The sequence below is a fragment of the Babylonia areolata genome, chromosome 4, assembly GCF_041734735.1.
Source record: "Babylonia areolata isolate BAREFJ2019XMU chromosome 4, ASM4173473v1, whole genome shotgun sequence".
NCBI lineage: Eukaryota > Metazoa > Mollusca > Gastropoda > Neogastropoda > Buccinidae > Babylonia > Babylonia areolata.
The window spans coordinates 35,607,961-35,632,960 of record NC_134879.1 but is presented as its reverse complement, the minus strand read 5'-3'; the positions used below and the strand labels follow the sequence as shown (position 1 = coordinate 35,632,960).

General features: G+C 42.8%; 1 protein-coding gene across 3 annotated transcripts in view; it reads left to right on the top strand.

The window, feature by feature from the left end:
• Positions 1 to 25,000, top strand: part of LOC143281116 (uncharacterized) — a 58,977-nt gene that overhangs the window by 26,647 nt on the left and 7,330 nt on the right. For all 3 annotated transcript variants that reach the window (XM_076586093.1, XM_076586094.1, XM_076586091.1), the window contains 3 exons: positions 9,684 to 9,824; positions 23,482 to 23,525; positions 24,861 to 24,953. In XM_076586093.1, the coding sequence (XP_076442208.1) occupies positions 9,684 to 9,824; positions 23,482 to 23,525; positions 24,861 to 24,953 (278 nt within the window). The remainder of the gene's footprint in view (positions 1 to 9,683; positions 9,825 to 23,481; positions 23,526 to 24,860; positions 24,954 to 25,000) is intronic.

The window sequence follows — 25,000 nt, the reverse complement described above, 5'->3', positions numbered from 1 at the left end:
ACACACACACACACACACACACACGTTTAGAAAAAAATGCACATATACTAAAACTTACGGAAGAAGGGTAGAAGCTTTCTTCAAGCCAAACTAAAATCTTTTTTGGTTCCAGAAAGCAGGTGGAGCACAAGGAGAAAAAGAGCAAATCAAATGCACAACAAAGAACTGTTAACAGCGACGCGAGGTTAAAACGAAATATAACGTGCAATATTTATCCCCATGTATGTTCACTTAACTGAACTGTAAATTAAAAAAAAAAAGAAAAAAGAAGCCCCCGCCCCCCCACCCCCCAATACCCGCCCCCCTAAAAAAGCACACATGTCATTACATATACAAATGATGACACTCATTTTTACAACGCCAGTTTCAAGGGTCCTTATTTTTGTCTTAGCAAGAGAGTTGAAATTTCCCGTGAGTGTTTGCTTTCCATGTATTTCCGTACGCCTTTTCCTGTTGTGAATTTGAACTGAGGTCATTTCTTTATTTTTGTGAACGCGTTCTCTCTCTCTCTCTCTCTCTCTCTCTCTCTGTGTGTGTGTGTGTGTGTGTGTGTGTGTGTGTGTGTTTTGTTGCTTCGTTTTGTTTTTGTTTGTTTGTTTGTTTTTGTTTTTTAGACCCATCCCCTTGTTCCAGAGGACTCTCCTCACATGTGTATATGTGTATTGTTTCATGTGAGGCGCTTTGAGCCCATTACATGGAGAGTTTGCGCCATATAGGTACTATATATTGATATTAGTATTATCATATAAATTGCTTATAATGTTCTAGCTCCTTTCTTTGTCATTGACCATTAATGTTGTTTTTCTACTTCCCTGGACTTTATATGTTCAGTGACCGCGCTTCTGCTGCGCTGCTGTTTGGGAAATCCCCCCCACCCACCCCCCACGCCTTCCCCCCTTTTTTTCTTAATTATCCTGTGTTTGAGCGCAGGCGTGTGTGTGTGTGTGTGTGTGTGTGTGTGTGTGTGTGTGTGCGTGCGGACGCTTGCTCGCGCTCGCGCACTTTATTGTTTGCGTGTATGTGGAGCGTGTCGTTACCATCATGGAGAGTCAGCTGCTTGTCTATGTACAGTTGCACTTTCTGTTTGTTCGGATATGTCACTGAATGGGGCAAATTATTCAGAAGAGGCGAGAGGTTGAGGCTGAAGGGAAGAAAAGAGGAGAGAGAGAGAGAGAGAGAAAAAAAAAAAAAGAAGAAAAAAAAAGACCGAAAACGAGCGCTTGGCAAACGGTGTGAAAAGAGCTACAGGCAATTAGAAGTACTGCGACATAGATGCCGGGGTATGTCAACACGTCACACGGTAGCTCGGACAAACAGTGAGTCCTATGACCACTTGTCATCAGTCAGGGGATCGGTTCGAAAAAAAAAAAAAAAGGGGGAAAGGGGAAGGGATAGAACAAAGTGTGCAGCGTTTCTGTACACTTCCGGGATCCCCTCTTTTTTAACACCTTACATGATGATGATGATGATGGTGATGGTGATGACGACGACAGTTCCCAGCCCATGTGTTTAAGAAAGCAGCAACCGTGTCAGGAAAGTTATTTTGTGTGTGTGTGTGTGGTGGTGGTGGTGGGGGGGGGGGGGTCGGGAGGGAGTGGGGGGGGGGATGCGGAGTGGGAAGAGGGTGGAATACCGGTGAGTGGGGCGGAAAGGCAGAAAGAAAGATTACATAATAATGACAGAAAAAAAATGTGGAAAGCAGAGACAAAAAGAGAAGAGAATATCTCAAAAGAACGGTTTTTTTCTTTCTTTTTCTTTCTTTTTTCATCTTTTTTTTCTCAAGGAGTCAGGTATACCAATAACGGGATACCCGGGAATGGAGATCGGTATCAGTATCAGTAGCTCAAGGAGGCGTCACTGTGTTCGGACAAATCCATATACGCTACACCACATCTGCCAAGCAGATGCCTGACCAGCAGGGTAACCCAACGCGCTTAGTCAGACCTTGAGAAAAAAACCCCAAAAAACAACAACATTAATTAATGAAATAAAATAAAATAAAAATAAAAATTAAATTAAATAATAAAATATAATAAAATGAAAAAAAAAAGAGGAAAATCACGAAGAACTATCCCAGTGCAGAGATCAGGTTTCCTCTCCTATTGCTGTTGACTGTTCTGTATCTGTAAAAACGTTTCGCCCTGTTTCTTGCGGGCCATCGTGTTTGTGTTGACATCAATGTTCATGTGAGAGCGCGCTTGTATAACGCATAACGTGAATGCGCTCGTTCGAGCGAGCATACACAGTTTGTTACCCTGCTTCGTGATTTTTGCATTTTGCAACCTGTGCACATGTGTGTGTGTGTGTGTGTGTGTGTGTGTGTGTGTGTGTGTGTGTGTGTGTTGGTGTCAGGGTTTGTGGATATTGGCTTTCATAACATTATGTGTGCTCGTCTGTCTGTCTGTCTGTGTCAGTGTCTGTACTTTTTTTGCAAAGTAATTTTCAGCACTTTGTTGTACTTTCTTATGAAAAGCATACAATCTGCCTGAAATTTATGAAAAACAAACAAACAACAAATAAATAAAAACATGTTGTAAGGTTCTTTTAAATTACATGCCAGCGGTACAGAGACTCCCTACAAAGATTGCAGGTGTATATGAACATGAACACGAGAGAGGATGTTTGCGTGTAATCGAAACGCAGTGTAATGGACGACATTTGACAGGTGCCAATTTTCCGCATACTTGCCTTTCTCAAACCGACAGAGATACCCGCCTGAATATAGGCCCTGTACCCTCAGCATGCACAAGGAACACGTCATCTTTACCTCCGATGCAACCAGACAGACGGCTCCGTTGGGAGGAGACCTTGTCTGACAGAATTCGAAAATGAAAATCAATATGTTTCGATCCACTTAAAAAAAAAAACCGCTGACAGGCATGCGGACGAACAAACCACAGCTAGTCGGGTTGAACCAACGCGCAGAACTTCGCTGGCCTGCAGACTTTCGTACGTAGTTAACCCTATCGCCGCCAGTCAATTTAGTGTGCAAAATTCCCCTGTGCTTTAAACACAGAAAATAGGGTGCCTAAGAAAAGCTAGGGATTTCCCCTGCGAGGTGTAGAAAGTATGGCCTATCCTACCATCGAACATAAAGAGCAGTAGGTTCATGGATAACAGACCCATGATCTGGTCACCCTGCAGTGACATGGGTCCTCTACCTAGCTGCTGCATAAATGTAAGTTTGGCAGTGAAAAGGTTAAGGTATGAAGCACGCGGCCAGTAAGGCTGAATGAATCGATATGTAGAAATGGCCTAGCTATTTTCGTCGACCACATCTTAAGAAAATAAGGTGCATTGTTCTTTGCTACCAAGGTCCACATGTAGAATAACTCTCATCGATCCCAGTAAGAGAATAACTTGAACTTAAGCACGAGCGCACTTTAGCTCGCCCATCTTCCATTTGTTTCCTTTTCTTGGTCTGAATACGGAGGAAAAGCGATAAATCCCTGGATGTTTTGACCACAGCTTTTGTGTGTTTTGGAGCTTTATCACCAAGAATAGGTTTTGTGTCACCCATGGTAGTGGTGACAACCTGCCTGTTTTATTAACTGTGGAAGTATATTTCCTTTGTGAAAATAAGTAATTTCGTTCTTGAAAACCATAGCCATCTTTCACGTATGTAAATCACACTAGAGTGCAGTGTGATTTTCATGTCGAAATTGTGCATTCTCGCTGCCTTTGACGCTGTTTTAGTCTGTTCGTGTTGCGGACATTGATGTTAAAGTCATATCTGGGATAGTGAAAGAGGAAATGACCGGTTCTTAATCACATCCACACTAAGTTTTGGGGACATACTGAAGTCACAAGTTCGCGAGAGAGAGAGAGAGAAAAAAAAAGTACCCCACTTAATTTTGACCCAGCACATACAGTCGCTGGGATTTTGGCCTAGGTTTCATTTCCCACGAGCAGCTAGCGAACACAACCCCAGGACAATCAATTTGTTGGTTAATTAAAACGGTCTACTGTGATAAGAACAGCGTAGACACCAGATGCCGGCACTGGTTGTGTGCGGCAGGTGGTTGAGGAAAATGACACATTGGTTACGAGGCTATCACTTTTTTCTTCTTTTTTGGGGGGTGTGTGGGGTGTGGGGGGAGGATGGCGGGGTTGGGGGGGGGGGGGCATTTATATACCACACAATAATGTTCATGGATTCTAAATAATGGTTACCTGTCCGCGTCTCTTTGTGTGCTCCTTTCTCTGTATGATTTAACTTTAAGATGTGAAAGAAACTATGTGTCATATATACGAAGATATCTTTACGAACTCTGGGTTCGGGGGGCCAATGGGAATATGAAGTAGGCGATGAGAATTTTATTTATTTATTTATTTTTTTTGAGAGAGAGAGAATCTCTTCGTGAACGTATGTATTGATATGATAAATTGAACGTATATATATGGATGATAATCCCATGTACCCATTTTATGGAATAGTGTATAATTTTTATTTTGTGTATTGTTCATAAAAGCGGAGAGCCATTGAGCAAGGCGTTTTGTTATGTCCAGTTATTATTCATATCACTAGTATCATTATTATTGTTTTTGTTGATGAGGCGTCAGCTGCTGATGGTGTTATAGTAAGAATACGGTGTTCATATACAGCTTTTATGTCAGTAGAGATAGTGTTACCCCATTTTCTGTAATTAATTTATCAAAACAATTGCATAGTTGGTGACACAGTGACATCTGCAAACTTTGTTATTGCCCATTATTCATCTTGGACTATATATATAAACCATCTTGAGTCTCTCTCTCTCTCTCTCTCTCTGTCTCTCTCTCTCTCTCTATATATATATATGTGTGTGTGTGTGTGTGTGTCTCTCTCTCTCTGTTTATATGTACCTCCCCCTCTGTGTGTGTGTGTGTGTGTGTGTGCGTGCGTGCGTGCGCGTGCGCGCGCGTGTATGTGTGTGTGTGTGTGTGTGTGTGTGTGTGTGTGTGTGTGTGTGAACAGGTTTGACTGTATCATGCCTTTTTGTAAAAGTGTTTTTTTCTTTTCGCTCACTTTTAAAAACACTCCTTTCTCTATGCTGTTTGGGGAAAATCCATTTTCCTTCTTCCTCTTCCTTGTTTATTATCATCGTTTTTTACGTCATTTCTCCAAGTCCATAATAACTAAGTTTCGTGAACAGATCTTCTCCGCCATTCTTCCTCTTCCTCTGTTTTATTATCATTTTCAACAATATTTTTCCTTGTTATTCTCAGACCATTTCATTATTGTTTGTTTGCAGAGGCAAGATGTTTATAAAGGAAGTTATCTTAATTAATGGCTTATATTGTGGTCTCAACGTAGTCGCGAAAATCGATATCTTTTTTTTTTCGCCTTTACTCACAGCTGACTTTACTCGAAAAGTGAGAAATAGTCCGGCCGCTTTTTTTTTCTTTCTTTTTTTTCGCTTGTGTTTTTCCCCATTACACGAAGGAACTAATTTTCCTGATTACCGCTGCGAGTGGTGCACTGAATATAATCTTATTTCCTCATTATGAAGAATGCTGACCTGGATTTCGAGATCATTTGATACACTGGATCTGCGTCGACGAAAACTGGTCCGGTATTGAGATATAACAGTTCACTTTCTCTCTCTCTCTCTCTCTCTCTCTCTCTCTCTCTCTCTCTCTCTGTGTGTGTGTGTGTGTGTGTGTGTGTGTGTGTGTGTGTGTGTGTTCTAAGGATTAAATGGTCCTGTGTTGAGGATAAACTGATCCCGCGTTGAGGACAAACTAAACTTATGCCTCTGTTGTGAATAAACTTATTCCCATGTTGATGATAAACCGGTCGTAAATTCATAATAAACTTGTCCAATGTTGATGAGAAACTGGTCCCGTGCTGAAGATAAACTTTGTCCCGTGATGATTTGAACAACCAGAGTTTGGAGAAATACGGTGTCCTGGTAAAACATACAACACTTCCTTTTCTTATCAAATGGGATTTGCAGAGGCGGTTTCCGTTTGGACAGTGTTCACTGTCCCACGTTGATGACCAACAGATCAATGATCAACTGGTTCCAAACTGATGATGAGTGGTGGTGGTGGTGGTGGTCGTGATTTGTATTTATGTTTGTGTGTATGTACATGGGTTTATAAGATGTCTTTCATGCCTGTGTTTCAAAGTCATGTGTGCGTTTGGAAATTGGGTGTTAACCGTTTCACAGCCAGTCAATTTTGAGTAAAAAATTCCGTTGTGGTATTAACACAGAAAAAACAGTGGCTAAGAATAGCTGGGGATTCCCCCTGCGATGTATAGAAAATATGGCCTATCCTACCACTGAACATTAAGAGCAGTAGGTTCATGGATAACAGACCAATGAATGGTCACCTTTCAGTGACATGGGTCCTCTACCACGCCTATGCATAAATGCGAGCTTGGCGGTGAAAGGGTTAAAGGGCTTTGATTTGTTTCCGCGCCAAGATTTGGAGATGTATAAATACAGTGAGTAACTGATTCCCTGGTCTCTTGTTGATGATAAACGGATCCCTGTGGATGCTTCCGTATTGAGGATACACTAGTCGATTGTTGCTGAGAAAACCGTTGACAGTAGTGTCTCTTGTTATTGTTGTTCTCTTGTCTTACACCTCAACTGGGGAGTGCGTGACCAAGATCTTTAGAAGTGGACAAAGGACGCCTGTCCAGATCGTTGACATCATGGCTGCCAATCCGCTTAACCATAATCTGATCTCCATCGCCCCCCTCCCTCTCTCTCTGTCTCTCCCTCCCTCCTTCTCTATCTCTTCCTCCTCCCTCCCCTTCCTCTCTCTCCTTCTCTCTGTGGGGTGTACATCTTTGTGGCATTATTAAGATAGTATATTTACCAACCTGCAAAGATTTTTTGTTGTTCATCACTCACAACACACCTAACACAGTTGTGCATCCAGAATCAAGCAGATACATTTTATACGTTAACTCATTCTGTGAAGGTGAGGTTATCAGAAATGAATTGAAATACACTGCCCAGACAGGCATATGCAGGACAAGAACAAATTTTAGGATCAGGTTTGGACTGAAGTTCTCATTATAGGATTTAACTCTGTCTGTCTGTCTGTCTCTCTTTTGGACTGAAATTCTCATTATGGGATTTAACTCTGTCTGTCTCTCCCTCTCCCCCCCCTCTCTCTCTCTCATTTATACCAGAGGCTTTGACGATAAGGCAAAAATCACTATAAACAACTACAAACTTTTTGATTAGATAGTTCTGACATTTTCTTCTGTAACCAGTGATGGAATCTGTTTCATTGATGGATGAATGAACGAACGGATTTATTAATGTGTTGGGTGGCCTGTTGGTTGCTACCATTTTTCTTCAAAGAAATATTTTTGTTTCGTTTCAGTTATTGCTTTCACTATATTCATTCGTTTATTCTAACCTTTTGTTATGCTATGAAAATATGTTGACGCATTGACCCATGTCATAAGGACCTCATGACCAATGACATTAAAGTGTCAAAGTCTCTCTCTGTCTCTATTGTTGTGAGCCAGAAGTCTCTACAGTTAAACTATTCTGAGTTTCTCTCTCTTTCTATGTGTTTCTGTTTGTCTGTCTGTCTGTCTGTCTGTCTCTCTCTCCAGGTGCTCTCCCCTCCTTCCCCCCTCCCTCATTCTCTGACGCCACCCCAGCCCCCACCCTCCCCCCATCCCCGGCCCCTCACTTCCACCCCCTCCTCAATCCCCAACACCACTACGACCCCACTGCCAGTCCTTCACTATCCGGCAGCTCTTCTCACATGATCGATACCGATCATCGATGCTAAGAAGGTCAGGCCCTGTTGTCACAGATCCCGCCAGAGGACACATCCTGCCCAGAATAGGCCTTGATCCCCCTTCCCCCACTCTCTCTCTCTCTCCCCCCTCTCTCTCTCTCCATCTCTTTCTTTCACACTCTCTCATTCTCTCTCTCTCTCCTCTTAATCTGCTAGGACGATCCTGATATCCCTTCCCCCCCAACCCCCCCCCCCCAACCCCCGAACCCCCCCCCCCCCCTTCACCATTCCCCTGAAGAATTATCATTATATCTGTTGGACACATCCTACTTCACTCACTTATTATCTGCCGGTGTAACAGATTCGAGTTAGCCCCCTGTCAAGTTTTTTTCTTTTTTTCTTTTCTTTCTTTTTTTTTTCTTGTTTAAATTTAGTTCAAAATTCTCGCCTCTAACCCCCACCCTCCCATTCCCGACTGACCACGCCCCCTTATCCCCCACCTATACCTCCACTCTTCTTACCAAGCCTGCGTAATGTTCCGAAGTAGAATCAGTTCCTATACTGAACCATGGATCATACAGAAAAACAATTGCATAGAAGCGCACGCAAACAATACGTTTTCGCTCACACCACACACACACACACACACACACACACACACACACACACACACACACACACATACGCGCACGCGCACGCGCACGCACATAGTTTTTCAGCCCATACTTCCTCTCTTTTTAATATCTAAAAGTTAAATCTGTAGGTTTTTGGCTTGATTATAGAAACAAAAGCAAATGTATGCATTACGGTAAATAATGAAGCCACCAATTTACATGAACATACTTTAAGTAGATCAACATGTGCACAAAAAATGAATGAATAAATGAACGAACGAAGTAACAAATGGATGAGTGTAAAAAGCGGTAAACACACTTAAACTCCATTAAATTCTACTTATTGTTTTCAGAGAAATAGAGTACTGTTAAAATTGAAATCCTTCGTCTCTTCCATATGTATTTCTTTGTGATAGAACTTTGTCTATTGATAGTGAAAAACGGTCAAGGACTATGGAAAAATTACATGTTCAAATGTTGATTTGTATATAGTTGTTTGCGTTATTATTCAGTTACTGAGGAAAATTTTAATTTGCCTCGTAAAAAAAAAAAAAAAAAAAAGATAGATAGATAGATAGATGAATAAATGAATAAGTCACTCGGGATGATAGTTCTTCACAAACCTCCAGTGGTCCTTTTCGCAAAATATCCTGGGTGTACCTTCGGAGCTAACAATCAGATGGGGTCTTTTTTCAGTGACACCGGTGATCTATCGCATTGCTAAATTAAATGTCTCAAACTATTCTTCCTGGTGTCATTGGTCTGTTGCATCAGAGTATATTATCCATAACAGCTTTGTTGCCGTGTTGTTGCTGTTTTTGTAGCTGTTGTTGTTGTTCTTCTTCTCCTTTTCCTCCTCCCACACTTCTTTTTCTGTCCTTTCTTCTTGCTTTTGTTATTGACTGTTGTTGCTATTTTCATGACAGTTTTGTGGCTGTCTTCGGTTTGCAAGGTATCAACAGTGCCCACAATGTATGCTGAAGCATTCAATTATAATAGCTCGAACCAATGGGAATGGAGATTTTTTTGAAAACGTTGTGTTGCTTTTTTTTGTGTGTGTGTGCATCCTAAAGTTTGTGTGTGTGTGTGTGTGTATGCGCGCGCGCGCTCACGTCAATTTTCATCTCTGTCTCTGTCTCTCTGTCTCTGTCTGTCTGTCTGTACCTGTCTCTCTGTATCTGTCTCTGTCTGTCTGTCTGTCTGTCTGTCTGTCTCTCTCTCTCTCTCTCTCTCTCTCTCTCTCTCTCTCTCCCCCCCCTCCCCTCGCCCAACTCCCCCATCTCCTCCTTTTACGATAAATAATTTGAAAATCTGAATTTTCCTGTCACTAATTTCGACCTTTTCCCCCCCCTTCCCCTTCTGTTTCCACAGCATTTCTCTTTCCTCCCAAACGCGCCAGAAAAAGTCTCGTCAACTCTGATGGCGACGGCAACAGAGACAGAATGGGCCCGAGACCCAGTTGCTATGAGAACCCCGCATTCTCCACAGGGGACATTGTGGACTTGGAGGAAGGTGAGTAGGTCATGACCTTGAACTGTTGTGGAGGTGTTGTATCATGTTGTGGTGTATCGTGTTGTGTTGTGATACCATTTGTTGTTGTTGTTGTTGTTGTTGTCACAATGGCTTGCTGTTTGTGAAATTCAAGCTACATACACACGCTCCTTCCTGTCTGAGTCTTTTCCTCCCTCCACCCACTCTCTCCCCATACAGCCTCCATTCCTCTGTTTTCCTCTTTCTCTCTCTCTGCCCCACCCTCCAGATAATCATGTATTGATTCAGACTGCCAGGTGACTGTCACTTTCGGTCTGACACAAAACCTCTCTTCTACCACTTTTCGTTACACTTTCCCTTCCCACCTCAACGATAAATGTGCTGTTTTCTGATACACTGCTTGAAAGGATAATGGTCTGGGTCACCAAATATGCGTTTGTAAAAGTGCTTAATGCTTAAGATTGTTGTGGGCGAGTGGGGTTAGTGAGGTGGGGAGAGAGAGGGAGGGGGGGTTGAGTGAGAGTGAATGTGACTGTGTGCGAGAGAGAAAGAAAGGAGTTGTAATGACAGAGAGAGAGGGGGGAGGGGAGGGAGGGAGAGAGAGAGAGAGAGAGGTTTTGTTTTGATTTATGACACCTGTGGACTCACACAGACACCTGTAGACAAACAAATGGGTGTGTGTGTGTGTGTGTGTTTAGGAGTGAAAAGAAAAGTACACCAGAGTACATTTTCCCTTCGCTAAGCAGTCGAGTACAGGTGAATTGCCCTCAATCAGTGCTGCTACATTTTTATCAGTGTCCGTCTTTGATCTGTGTCGCTTTGTATCGATCAGATAACTGTCCCGGTGTAACAGGCCGGAATAGACCCCCTGCCCAGGATATACGCTGGTATAGAATGGCCTTCAATTTTAATATCATTCCACATAGAAATATAATATAAAAAAGTTGGGATGGAGGGAGGGGGTGCGGGAAAGGGGTGAGGGGGGGGGGGGTGTGTGTGTTATAAAACGGCCTGTGTCAAAATATACACGGGTATAAAATGACCCGGGCTGCTTTAAACCCTGGGGTTTATGAAATGGCCAAGAGGGTATTTCATAAAGCAGCCTCTGCTGTGGCAGACGGTTGGTGGACATTGGACTTTGGATCCTCTGTTCATCAGTGATCGGGGTTCCAGTCCCCCGCTTCGGCCTGGTGCTGTGCCCTTGGGAAGGCACTCTACCCACCTCGATTTCCCTCTCTCCACCCAGCTGTGAATGGCCGGACATCGACTTCTGTCGGGGAAGATTGAAAACGGCGGAAGGAGAGGATTGGGCCCCGCCGGGCGCCAGACACAGTGGATATGAGTTCACTGCCCCGATGGCCGTAAAAGGCCAAAGGACCTTTGACCTTAAACTTTCTGATGTTTTGGTTTATGTCGTTTTTATACCAGGTTATATTCTGGATAGGTAATGTTCTAGACAGGATTATAGTCTTGAACGGTTTTGTTCTAGACAGGGTATATTCTGGACAGGGTATATTCTAGACGGTATATTCTGGACAGGGTATATTTTAGACAAGGTACGTTCTAGACATTGTATGTTCTGGACATAGTATATATATTCTGGACAGAGTATGTTCTCATTTTCATTTTGCCCATCGCTCCTGGTGGAGCATAGGCCATCGACGACCCCTCGCCATCGCACTCTGTTCTGGGCTGTTCTGGCCATTCCAGTCCAGTTGGTCCCTTGCTGCTTCAGCTCTGCCTCGGTATCTCGCCTCCAGAGAGTATGTTCTAGACAGGGTATATTCTCGACAGGGTATATTCTGGACAGGGTATGTTCTAGACAGGGTATGTTCTGGACAGGGTATGTTCTAGACAGGGTATGTTCTGGACAGGGTATATATATTTTAGACAGGGTATATTCTTGACAGGGTATGTTATGGACGTGGTATATATTCTGGACAGGGTAAATTCTAGACAGGGTATGTTATGGACGGGGTATATTCTGGACAGGGTAAATTCTAGACAGGGTATGTTATGGACGGGGTATATTCTGAACAGGGTATACTGTAGCCTGCTACACCGGTCACTGTGCAGTGTCTGACCGATCCAACTGGGCGGTCGATGGTTATCGTGTCATCAGTCGTTGGGACTTGTTTCGGATGCTTGACATTTTTGTATGGGGATGGGGGCAAGGACAAGGCGGGGGGGAGGGGGGGGCGGGGGGGGGGGCGGAGGAAGGGACAGTGTGTGTGTGTGCGTGCGTGTGTGCGTGCGTGTGTGTGTGTGTTTTCGCGGTGAGCGGTTCATCCCTTTTTGGTGACAAAAAATGGGAAATGTAGTCAGCAACTATGTGTGGTTGATCTGTTCTTTTCTTGTCCCTTTCTTTTCCTCTCTGTTCTTTCTTTCTTTCTTTTTCTCTCCTTTTGTCTTTGCTTGCTTTCTTTCTTTTCAGGCTTCAGCCACTGCATCTGGCCCACGTGCATGTGCATGTGCATGTGCGCGCGCGCGCGCGCGTGTCTGTGTATTGTATTTTCATCATTTATTTCTGTGTGAATATCGTGATGCTCTCACTGGGACGCGTACATTATCATCGTTAAGCGCCACTCATTTATATATATTTGCATATTTGTTTCTCTGTCAAACTGGATTTTTTACAATACAAGTTTTATCATGAACAACTCGCTTGTTGCCAAGATTTGGTGGCAATTTTTTTTTAGTATAGTTCAGCGTGTGTGTTTGTGTGTGAGTGTATGTGTTGAGATTTTTTTCATCCACATTCCTATCCACTTTCTTTTTTTTAATGATTAATTTCCATCCATTAGAATCATCATGCACGAAGACAAAGCAAGATGCTATTCACAACATGCAGCAACACGTGGCAATGCATTATACAACACCACTTTATGGCGTTCTTAGTTTTCCTTTTTTTTTTTTTTTTTTTTTTACCTGGCAATCACAACAAAAGATTTGTGTCACCAACAGATGCTGTCGCCATGAATTATATACACGCTGGCCTATCAGTGCACAATCCTTCCCATCAGAGAATGCCATTTTCCTGGGGTGTCGCTGTGTGGGACAATATTATGCTGTCTGTCTGTCTGTCTGTCTCTGTCTGTCTGTCTGTCTCTCTCACTGTCTCCCTGTCTCTCTGTCTGTCTGTCTCTCTGTTGTTCGTTTCATATGTGTCAGAGTTGTGGCGTGATTGAATCGGTATGACAAGTGATGTGTGGGTCTGGAAATTGAAATCCACGGGGAAACTGGGCAGGGTTTTTTTTTTTTTTGTTTTTTTTTTTTTTTAATAGAAGAGAGAGGACAAGTTTTTGAAACAGCATCTGTTTCTACAGTTCACTGTGTGCATAGAGGTAAGTGTGACACCACTGGGGTTCTATGTAAGCGAGGTAGGCGGTGACACGTACTGATAGAAAGTGACCTGTCCCTGTAGTTTGTGGCGTCGATGGTTATCTTTTGGTTTATCCCCCATCCCCACCCACCCATCCCGCCCTGTTGATGTGGTCAAGAATGACCTCATTTTCTCAGTAGTTGTAGTGATAGCAGTAGGGCCGGCCAGTAATAGTAATCAGTGTGTGTGTGTGTGTGTGTGTTTGAAAGTTTGGTTTTTTTTATTCAAATGTATTTCTTTCCACTGTTTACTTCCTTTTTAACGACAGTTATTAGCATCGTTGAACAAGTCAACTGGGTGAGATACACAACACGAGGCATTACATTGCAACACATCGCCCAACATTCCAGTTATTTTAACATTCCAGTTTTAACATTACAGTTTTCATAGTTCCGGAACAAAATGTATTCCGAATCCCCACAGATGTTTCCAGCAAGTATTATATACACACAGGCATATCAATACACAATGTAGAGTTTTCCAAGGTCATGTACATTTAAGGGATCACAGCTGTTCATCGACTCTCGTGGACATTTGCTGCCAGGGCAGTTTACATGCCTGTCAATTCTGTTTAATTCTTTTTCTTTTTTTTTTTACTCTCTCAGTGGTATTGATAACGGAAAAACAGTAGTAAATAAGGTATGTTAATAGTTTGTCGACAGGCGATCCACCCACAAATATCGTTTGTGCTTCTAACGTTGTTACTGTCGATCAGTTCTTGATTTAATATCCTTTTCCCCCCTATTCATGTTCTTCCTGTTGCGATTGTCCAGCGTTCTGAGTTCTACGACAAGTGCTGACCATGCGCTCTTCGTTTTCTCAAGATGCTGATTTTTTACGTTGTAGAAGAGAACGAACGGACTGGAAACCCACACCCAGACAACACACACACACGCGCGCGCGCGCGCACACACACACACACACACACACACTGGATTCCATCTAACACTAACTGGTATGTGATAATGTTCGTTTTTGCGTAATGATAAGTTTCACCCATTAAGATAGGAATTTGATAAGTTTTTCTTGTAAACCTTCCTAGTTACTTTTTAACCTTGTCTTTTGTTCTCAGTGAATATAGAATGTATAGATGAACATGAACAAACCTTAACATAAATTTTCATTTGTCCCCTCACCTCCTAAAAAATTCATAAACTGTCAAATATCACAATAGTGAACTGTCAACCTATTCTGTTATGAACTGACAAATGTCAGCTGTCATATATTACTGTCATGTGTTAAGTTTATATAGTTCGAAAGGATGCAAGAAACACGAAGAGAAGAGGGTGGTTTGGATATCTTCCTTTACATGTAACTCACCTGTGTGACGAGAACAAAAGACATGGTTAAACAATAACTAGGAAGGTTTACAAGAAAAACTTAACAAATTCCTATCTTAATGGGTGAAACTTATCATTACGGAAAAACGAACATTATCACATACTGCTAACACTATGTTTAAAACACTCACATCCAACACACGCACATGGAAAAATAATAACAACAAGAACAACAAAAACCGCAGCAAAAATGTTTCCTTTATTTACCTTTAACCCCCAATTTCCCGTTGCATCGAAATTCATCTATTACTCCCACTCACTCCCTTTATCTCTGAACCTGAACAGGACAAAACGAACAGAGAACAAATTCTTTAACAACAAGAACAAAATTCGGATATATCCACATCATTTTCTTCCCATCCATTCATTCCCCTGACCCGGAGGAAATAATAAAGGAAACACTTTTGCGGCGGTTTTATGTTTTGTTTTTTGTTGTTTTTTTTCATGTGCACCCGTTTTAGCGATATGTTTAACTTCGCTGAAACAGGTGCCCAACTGGGCAACCAGTCTTGCAGAAACCCCCAACAGACACAGCCGACTCAGACAGTCACGGGGCGAAAAAGCCACGAACCTCGCCAGTGACAAGACAACGAAGAACTGATCATCGTTCAGTGACGTCCCTCACCACACGTGCAACACGTTCCAGTTATACACCCACCACACTGCTCTCAAGACGAGTTAGGGTTGGTTAACGGGGCGGGAATGGAGACAGGTGTTGGGAAGGCACATGTCTTGCATTTTGTCATGAGATGTGACACATAGTGAAAACATCCCCGATTTCGAGGAACATGCATAGTCACGTCTGCAACATGAATGCCTCGCGACTGGAACGGTTGATAGCGAGGTCATTTTGCCAGCTATGACGTCACGTCATGAACCGCCCTAAATACCTGGCATCAGAGGGACCATTGTCCATGGTCGGTGCACTGTGTGATGTCACAGTCCTCCCTGTTAATTAGCTCTGTTAATTAGCTGTAGTTTCACACCTCACGTGGTTGTCGCTCTGTTCGTTCGGTTTGACGACTGATGTATGGTATGGTTATTGTGTTGTAGTAATAGCAGTAGCACCAGTTGCAGCAGCGGTAGTAGTAGTTGTAGTAGTGGTAGTAAAAGCAGTACCACCCCCACCAAAAGCCCCACCAGTAGAAGTGATAGTTCTTGTTTTGACGGATATTCACTTTCACGATTTTAGACGTGTGTGTGTGTGTGTGTGTGTGTGTGTGTGTGTATACACTTTTCCCCCCTGTTTTCCAACCACAAGTAGCACCGTGTACTAAGACAAAGCAAGATATCATTACCACAACATGCTGCATTACACAGCAGTATATGGCTGAACGCGACTTGAATTTTCCTGTTTCGTCTGGCCACTTGGGGCAAAAGATTTCTTATTTCCAACTATAACCTCTCCCCCTGTTAGAAATACCGCTGTCCATGGGGGCCGTCGCTGTGTGAGACATTGCGTACGTTCTCCGTTAATTGTCGGTTTGTTGTTGTTGTTGTTGTTGTTTTTCGGTTTCTTTTCTTGTTGTTGTTTTTTACAATTCCTCACGTCGTTGTGGTGGCCTGTGATAGCTTCTGATTGACAAGTGGGGGTTCTGATACGACTGAAAGAAAAAAAGGGAGTGGTCGTTTATTTGTAAAGAGGAGATTTGTACATTAAAAATTTGTGTCGACGCCCTGCACACCTTAAATAAAAAACCATGAGAGATAAATATATATATATATATATATATATATATATATATATATAAAGAAAAGAGAAAAAGGAAGGGTCCGGGGAAGGGCCGGGGGGCTGGGGGGGGGGAGGTTTTTGTTGTACAGTGGGGAGAAGGAGAGAGAGAGAGAGAGAGAGAGAGAATGACAATGACAATGACAGTGCTTTTAATGTCCATTCAGTAATGAAGCCCTTCGGACACGGGGACGGCTGTATATGTTGTCATTCTCTCCCCCCCGCCCCCCCCCCCCCCTCTCTCTCTCTCTCTCTCATTCAGTAATGAAGCCCTTCGGACACGGGGACATTACTAACAAGTGAGCACAATTCTAGAACTGGCGTTGTATAGTAAAGACAGAGAGAGAGAGAGAGAGAGAGAGAAGTTTTTGTATCGACGCATGTCTGTGCAGGAAAGAGAAAATTGTCAAAATGGACGGCTGTATATGTTGTCATTCTCTCTCCCCCTCTCTCTGTGTGTGTGTGTGTGTGTGTGTGCGTGCGTGCATGGATGCATGTGTTTTTCAGCCAGTGGTGTTTTGTATTAGCGGCGGGAGGTGGTATATTAATTTTGAGAGATAATGATCTCTTTCACTGGCTAGTAGTGTTGGTGATTATCATTGAGAGACAGTGATCTCTTTCCATGGCTGGTAGTGATGATGATAATCATTGAGAGATAGTGATCTCTTTCCATGGCTGGTAGTGTTGATGATAATCATTGAGAGATAGTGATCTCTTTCCATGGCTGGTTGTGATGATGATAATCATTGAGAGATAGTGATCTCTTTCCATGGCTGGTTGTGATGATGATAATCATTGAGAGACAGTGATCTCTTTCCATGGCTGGTTGTGATGATGATAATCATTGAGAGACAGTGATCTCTTTCCATGGCTGGTAGCGATGATGATAATCATTGAGAGATAATGATCTCTTTCCATGGCTGGTTGTGATGATGATAATCATTGAGAGACAGTGATCTCTTTCCATGGCTGGTAGTGATGATGATAATCATTGAGAGACAGTGATCTCTTTCCATGGCTGGTAGTGATGATGATAATCATTGAGAGACAGTGATCTCTTTCCATGGCTGGTAGTGATGATGATAATCATTGAGAGACAGTGATCTCTTTCCATGGCTGGTTGTGCTGATGATAATCATTGAGAGATAGTGATCTCTTTCCATGGCTGGTTGTGATGATGATAATCATTGAGAGACAGTGATCACTTCCACTGGCTAGAAGTGTTGGTGATTATCATTGAGAGATAGTGATCTCTTTCCATGGCTGGTTGTGCTGATGATAATCATTGAGAGACAGTGATATCTTTCCATGGCTGGTAGTGATGATGATAATCATTGAGAGATAGTGATCTCTTTCCATGGCTGGTTGTGCTGATGATAATCATTGAGAGACAGTGATCTCTTTCCATGGCTGGTTGTGCTGATGATAATCACTGTAATTATCAGTGGATCTCTGTCCCCTGTCTCCCTTTCTGTCCTGCTGCTTTATAACGGTGGTCAAGTTTAGACTTATGGATAAGCAGCGTTAGCCCCCCTTTCTCTCTCTCTCTCTCTGTGTGTGTGTGTGTGTGTGTGTGTGTGTGTGTGTGTGTGTGTGTGTGTGTTCCGGGGTTCTTTCGCTACGAGTGGTATTAGACGATTGTGCATGCGCGCGTATGTGTGCCTGTGTGTATCCGTAACGATGTCTGTGTGTGTTAGGAAGAATTTTTGCTTTATTTGTTTTAAACCAATGCTGACCACTATTTCTCCTGTTTTGCGAAAGTTAGTCAGATCATGGGAAAAGATACAGCGAGACAACTCTCACAACACAAGGTATTGCATGGCACTAATTTTCACAACGTTCGTTGCAGCTTTCATACGTACATTCGTCACCACAAACAAAAAAGAATTCACTTTCAGCCAAAAGATGCTGACGAATAGACACACATGCCTGTCAGAGCACTATCAGTTTCCCTGACAGCTCATCTGGATGAAGGAACGGTGGTGGGAAGGGTGGGAACAGGGCAAGAGGAGTGCTTTTTTCTTCCTTTCTTTCTTTTTTTCTTATTTTTTCTTTTTTTTAATCGACATCTGTATCTGTTGTCGATTTCTGCGTGCTTAGCAGAAGTAGTCTACGTGTCACCATTGGCGTTTCCAAACGGAAGTAGTTGAGAGATTATTATCTGTCCTGGCTGGCCGAGTAGCGTGGATTCTTATCTGAAAGTCTGCCTGCCTGCCTGTCTGTCTGTCTGTCACACACACACACACACACACACACACACACACACACACACACATGATATCGTGCTTTTAATACCTTTGTCACTCCCCAATCCCTTTAAAGCCTGTGGATTTGGTGTGGGGAATAACATCCATTTCCATTTTGTTTTATTTGTTCATCGCGTGACTCTCTCACACAACCCCTCCCCACCTCTCTCTCTCTTTCTATCTCCGTCTTTGTTCTTGAGTTGGTATGTCTGTTTCTTCTCAATTCTGCTAATCCCGTGTTCCTCTTTATCTTTGTATTTCATTTATTTATTCGTTTCTTTATTCGTTCATTGTTTGTTCATTTATTGATTTATTTACGTTTGGTCACCTAACAGCAAACAGAATCTATTCATTTGTCTGTCTTGCGTGTGTCAGTGCGTGTGCGTGTGTGTGTCTATGTATACATGTTTAGGTTATATGCCCCTTGTTTTTGTTTTGTGGTGTTTTCAAGGCAGGTGTGGTGCAGCAAAAATAGGTCATTCGCACGTGCTGACATCTCCTCAGTGAAACTGAAACTCTGTGTGTGTGTGTGTGTGTGTGTGTGTGCGTGCGTGCGTGTGTGTGTGCGTGCGTGCCTGTGTGTGTGTGTGTGTGTGTGCGTACGCGCGCGAGAGAGAGTGAGCGTATGTGCACAATCTTGACTGCGCATTCAATATTCATTGGGATGTGTGAGGCCAGCATCGATTGAACTGTGTCAAGTCCTGGTCCTGCTCTGTAGGTGATGGATTCCTTACACGGATCGCTCTCTTTCTGCACGCCCAGCAGCACATTTATAGACATGGATCTGTGTGTGTGTGTGTGGGTGTGTGTGTGCGTGTGTGTGTGTGTGTGTGGGTGGGTGTGTGCGTGTGTGTGTGTGTGGGGGGGGGGGGGGGGGCGTGTGTGTGTGTGCGTGTGTGTGTGTGTGTGCGTGCGTGTGTTTGTGCGTGTGTGTGTGTGTTTCGGCTGAGGTGTGGAACGGAGTCTATATGTCATTTTGTCTGTCTGTGGATGATGATTTCTTCCTAATACTTCTGCGTATTTGCAAGCTTGTGTGTTGAGTATGCATGCGTGTGTGGCTACGCACGAGTTCATTGAAGTTGGCCCGTTAAAAAACAACAACGAATTAGTGAATAATTTTGCCTTCTACGTATCTCTCATCTTAGTATATTTTGATGAATTTATTCTCATGATATCTCATGCCATGTCAGTGGTTGATACAAACGTAGGTTATGCACTCAAGACCTGACCAGCGCTGTGGGTTTATGTGTAGTCAACCATCTGCTCCGTTTTCTTTCTTTCTTTTCTTCTTTCTTTTTATCTATATGGTGAAGCGAATATGGATCAATCCGTATGCTTCGATACCTCCTTGAAACTGAAACTGAAATTTCTTTCTTCCTTTCTTTCTGTACCCCTTCCACTCTTACCAGTCTTCTCCTTTTCTCCTTTTCCGCAATCAATACTGCATCAGGTTTCAGGCGTTCGCGCGACGATTGTAGCGAGGCATCACAAAATGATGCGCGGCCGACACTGACGCCCCGTGGCCGACGGGCCTTAGGGCAGGAAGTGTATGTAAAACACCTACATGTGTATGTCCTTTTTTTTTTTTTTATTTTTTTTTTACTGTGACCCTTTGTTCATTGTTCATTCTTTCATTCTCTCAGCTGTCGCCTCAGTCATTGGCCCCTAATTTGGATGCACTTCAAGTTGGCGCTCACACGCAGGCAGCAGAGAATGTAAATACACACAATGAGACGCGCAAGCTTTCTCTCTCTCTCTCTCTCTCTTACACACACACGCGCGCGCCACGCACGCACGCACGCACACACACACACACATGCGCGCGCGCGTGAGGTTTACTTTTAATCATCCCAATACCGCACAAATTGTACACGCTCGCATGTAAAATTGATAAAGCGAACAACGCCAGTGTTACTCGGAGGAATCTGTGTGTGTGTGTGTGTGTGTGTGTGTGTATGCTTGCTTGCTTGCTTGATGATTTGTTTTCGTTTTTGACTGGCCTTTTTTTTTTTTCATCACTCAATTAAACCTAGCCGTGCTTGCCTATGTCCCACTCACACAAACATAGTGATCATAAAAATTAATGCCGATGGCCTGTGGCAGAAGAAGTGATCATAAAAAGCCTTTTGTTGTCTCTGAATCCAAGTGATTGATTTAATGTGTCAGAGCCATTCGACCGCTCCACAGACTTGTGTCGTACTGTTTGAACCAGTGTGTGCGTTTCGTTGTCAGTCACGGTCGTTGGGTCTGTAAGGTGTGGACGATTCGGGTTTATGTCCGTTGCTCACGCATCGCTGCCGCGAGAATGTTCAGTGATATTTCTGTGTAGCCAGTCAGTGGATTATTTGGGCCGTTCATATATTGTAACCATTTTTGTACTTTTCATTTCTTTCGAAACACGCAAGAATAATTCATATGAATACGCATGCGCGTGCATGCACACACACACACTCACATACACTAACACGCACGCAGAAACGCGCGCACGCAAAACAGATGTGCACATAGGCCAATACATGCACACGCAAGCGAAGCACGTGCGCATATACACGGATAGAGAGAAAGACAAGCAGGTTTGTTTTGTTTTGTTTTTCAGACAGATATACTATCATTTGTTACCATGAGTTATTTTAACGCCTAGTTCCTTCACATTGACAAGTTTCAGGTTATGAATTTTCAACAGAGAAGATGAGAAGTTTGAAAGAAAAGTAGACTAACTCTTTGAGTCCGTAAGTGTGTGTGGTCGACTGTAAAATCAAGTATCCTGCCAACAATCCAAGAAAGACGGGTTGGCATTTTAAGGTTGCTAGAAATGCCAGGAATGCTGCGATGACTATCTGAGAAGTCACAGTGGGCAACACACAAACGTATTCTCTCCCAAGTACAAATTATGGACTGACTTTTCTCGTAGTGGTAGTTCCATGCGTCAGGTCTATTTTCCCAACGGGCATTCGACCAGACAGTTATATATTTATTGAGTTCTTTCCATTTATCATCCAATCTATCTGTGTACCTGCCTTTCTATTCCCCGCCTCCTCCTTGTTCTCTCTCTCTCTCTCTCTCTGTCGCCCTCTTCTCTGCCATAGATGTTCACAGGTGTAGACAATGAAATGCCTCTGTGTGTGTGTGTGTGTGTGCGTGCGTGTGTGCGTGTGTGTCTGTGTACTATGTCTATGCTCTCTCTCACGCGCGTGTGTATGAGTGTTTCTTGCTTGTTACTGCTGTAATCGTTGTTAATATCCTACTTTTTCTTCTTCTTTGTAAATCAGTGTCCGTCTGTGTGTCTGTCTATCTGATGTGCTTTTATCTTTCGGGTGTGAAGTGAAAAAACTCATGGTGCATACAGACTGAGGTTTCACGTCAGTGGACTCGACGGACAGTTCATCCACTGAAAAGCTAGTTCAGTTCTACCGTGCACAAATTAACTCAGTGATGTATGCATGAGTGTAGCGACACCATCTTCGGCCGAGGACACGCATTCCTTGACCCAGTCAGTAGCTGCCACACCAGTGTAAACAGACTGTTTGCAGCAAGCACACACACGCGCGCGCGCGCGCACACACACATACACACACACTCCCTTTCTCCCTCTCTCTCTCTCTCTCACTCACACACACACACGCACTCATACAGCGGGAGGGGGCATGAAAAGAAAGGCTGGTGTTGGGGAGGGAGAGAGAGAAAGAGAGAGAGAGAGATGATGATGATGATGATGATGAAACAGCTGTGTGTGGTTTTGGTGTGTTTTTTGTTTGTTTGTTTGTTTGTTTTTTTATCCTGGCACTTCTTTCCTTTCTTTTTTTATCTTTCATTTTTTTCCATTTTAAATAAATTCTTTCTTCGTTTCTCCATTCCTTCCTTTTGGCTTTCATACCTTTTGGTTATTTTTGTTTTTTTCCCCTCTCTCTTTTTCCCTTCTCACCTATCCGCCTTCCTTCTTGCTGCTGCACTTCCAACACCCCCCTCCCCCCAGCTCCCTCCCCCACTACTCATCCCTTCCCCCCTCTCTCTCGGTCTCTCGCACTCTTTTTTTCCGCCCAGCTTGGAAACAGAACTTGTGACCCGTTTCGCTCACTGTTGACAAAGCAACCACATTCCACTCCCTGTGACCTACACCCAGTTTTTCACGGCAAGGCTAAGGCTTGTGTGGTCAGTGCGTGTGTGTGTGTGTGTGTGTGTGTGTGTGTGTCCAGGTCATATGGTCGGCCTTGTCGCCCGTGGAATGCGTCAGTTTGTTCACTTCAGCTTCTGAGAGAGCAAGAAAGGGATGGCAGTGTATAAGAAAAAGAAAAGAAGCTTATGCATGTCTTAGACTAAAACTGTTTGAACAGCGGGCCAGGTTTCCCTTGACGTGTATCGTATAATTTCAAGAAAACCTTGGCGTTCGACAAATTTTGAGATTCTCTCTCTCTCTCTCTCTCTCTCTCTCTCTCTCTCTCTCTCTCTCAGTATCTCTCTCTGTCTCTCTCTGTCTGTGTCTCTCTCTCTCTTTCTCTCTCCCAGTCTCCGTTTAAACCAAAAGTATACTACTACTGCTGCTGCTGCTGCTACTGATAATAATAATAATAACTCAAGTGTCACACGCATCACCACGACTCAAGTTCTTGTTTTGATGATAATAATGATGGTGATTATGATGATAATAACTACAGGAATGATAATGATAACTCACCGCATCACCACGACTCACTGATGTTGTCGTTTTTTGTCTTGTCGAGTTTTAGGACCAAGACACACACCTTACATCGTTGAGAAGAAATAAAGTAAAAACAAAAACACATTCGAACAAACATGAACACAGAGTATAAACGAATGACTGTCTGAATGAAAAGTACTGATGGTCTTCATAATCATCCAAGACAATGACGACGACGGTGATGGTGGTGATGATGATGATGATATTAAGGTGACGACATTAATGATGCTGAGGATGATGGTGACAGCGACAAAACCAAAACGTTTTCATTGTTCTGTCCTGCAGGTGACGATTATTGGCAGCCAAACAGAAAAAATTCGACGGGAAAGGTGAGTTCTACGCATGCATTGTAGGCCTGTGTACGAATGAACACATGACGTAAAGTCATCATGCACTCACACACACACACACACACACACACACACACACACACACATCCGTATAAAAAAAAGTATGAATATTCAATTTTACAGTTATTCCAACACTCGAAGCAACTGGGTTATTTCAACATCACAAACCTCTGACTTCATTTTTTGTTGCTATAAAAAAATTTTTTTTAAAAAGTTATTACAATATAAGAAGCTAAAATGCATATTTCAGTTTTGGAAGTGATTTTGATATGTCGTTTTCTTTCTACAATATAATTATATCGTCTTTTTATTTGTGAACGAAAGGCGTGGGTACGGGTGAAGAAAGGAAATCCTTCTGAGCGCTTTTATGATCATTGTCTCAAGATTTTAAAAAGTATTATCTCTGACACAATTTTCATGAAAATATTACAAAACATTATTCTTAACGCAGCTGTCCATCGCAGTACTTCACATCAGAAATCAGGGCCTAGTCTTGCAGGTGTGTTTTTTTTTCCCACTGGTTTTACCCCCCTTTTTTTTTTCTTTCTTTTTCTGTTATGTTTTTCAGTTGTCCTCTGTGACAACCAGTTGTTGCCTGGGATGTTGTCACTGACAGTGTCGTACCTAACAAGCATGCGCAGAAACTTGAGAAAAATAAACAGAGCTGATGACATCCGCATTGATTGGGCATGGAAGTTTTACATTGTTGATTCATATGGCTACAAACTTGAATTTTATTCATATGGCTACAAACTTGAATTTTACATTGTTGATTCATATGGCTACAAACTTGAATTTTACATTGTTGATTCATATGGCTACAAACTTGAATTTTACACTGTTGACTCATATGGCTACAAACTTGAATTTGACATTGTTCATTCATATGGCTACAAACTTGAATTTGACATTGTTGACTCATATGGCTACAAACTTGAATTTTACATTGTTGACTCATATGGCTACAAACTTGAATTTTACATTGTTGATTAACTTGCATGTAATCGAATAACATACATTATCAATATTTCTTTGTATAATTAGGGTATACCAGCAGTCTCATGATTATTATCATGTTTTACATCGTTGATTTATATGGCTACAAACTTGAATTTATTCAAATAATACACATGTCAAAACTGTCCCTTTAGTATGATTAATTAGGGTTTACCAGCACTCTCATGAGTTTTAGTTTTTCTGTTAGAGCACATTATAAACTGTGGGCATGTTGCTTTGCTGCTAGCTCCGTGTCTCACAGACGACGTGTATTTTGCACTCGATGCGTTTCAATGAAAGATTTTGTTCCAAACCCAGGACCCGCAGAGGAAGCGGTCAACAGCCGTGCCGGGCCACACGGCTCATGGATCGGATCGGAGAGGGTCCTCTGGGTCCTTGGACAACCCTCAGGTTGGTGGGCTGGACTCACGCGCTCTGTCTGTCTGTCTCTGTATTTC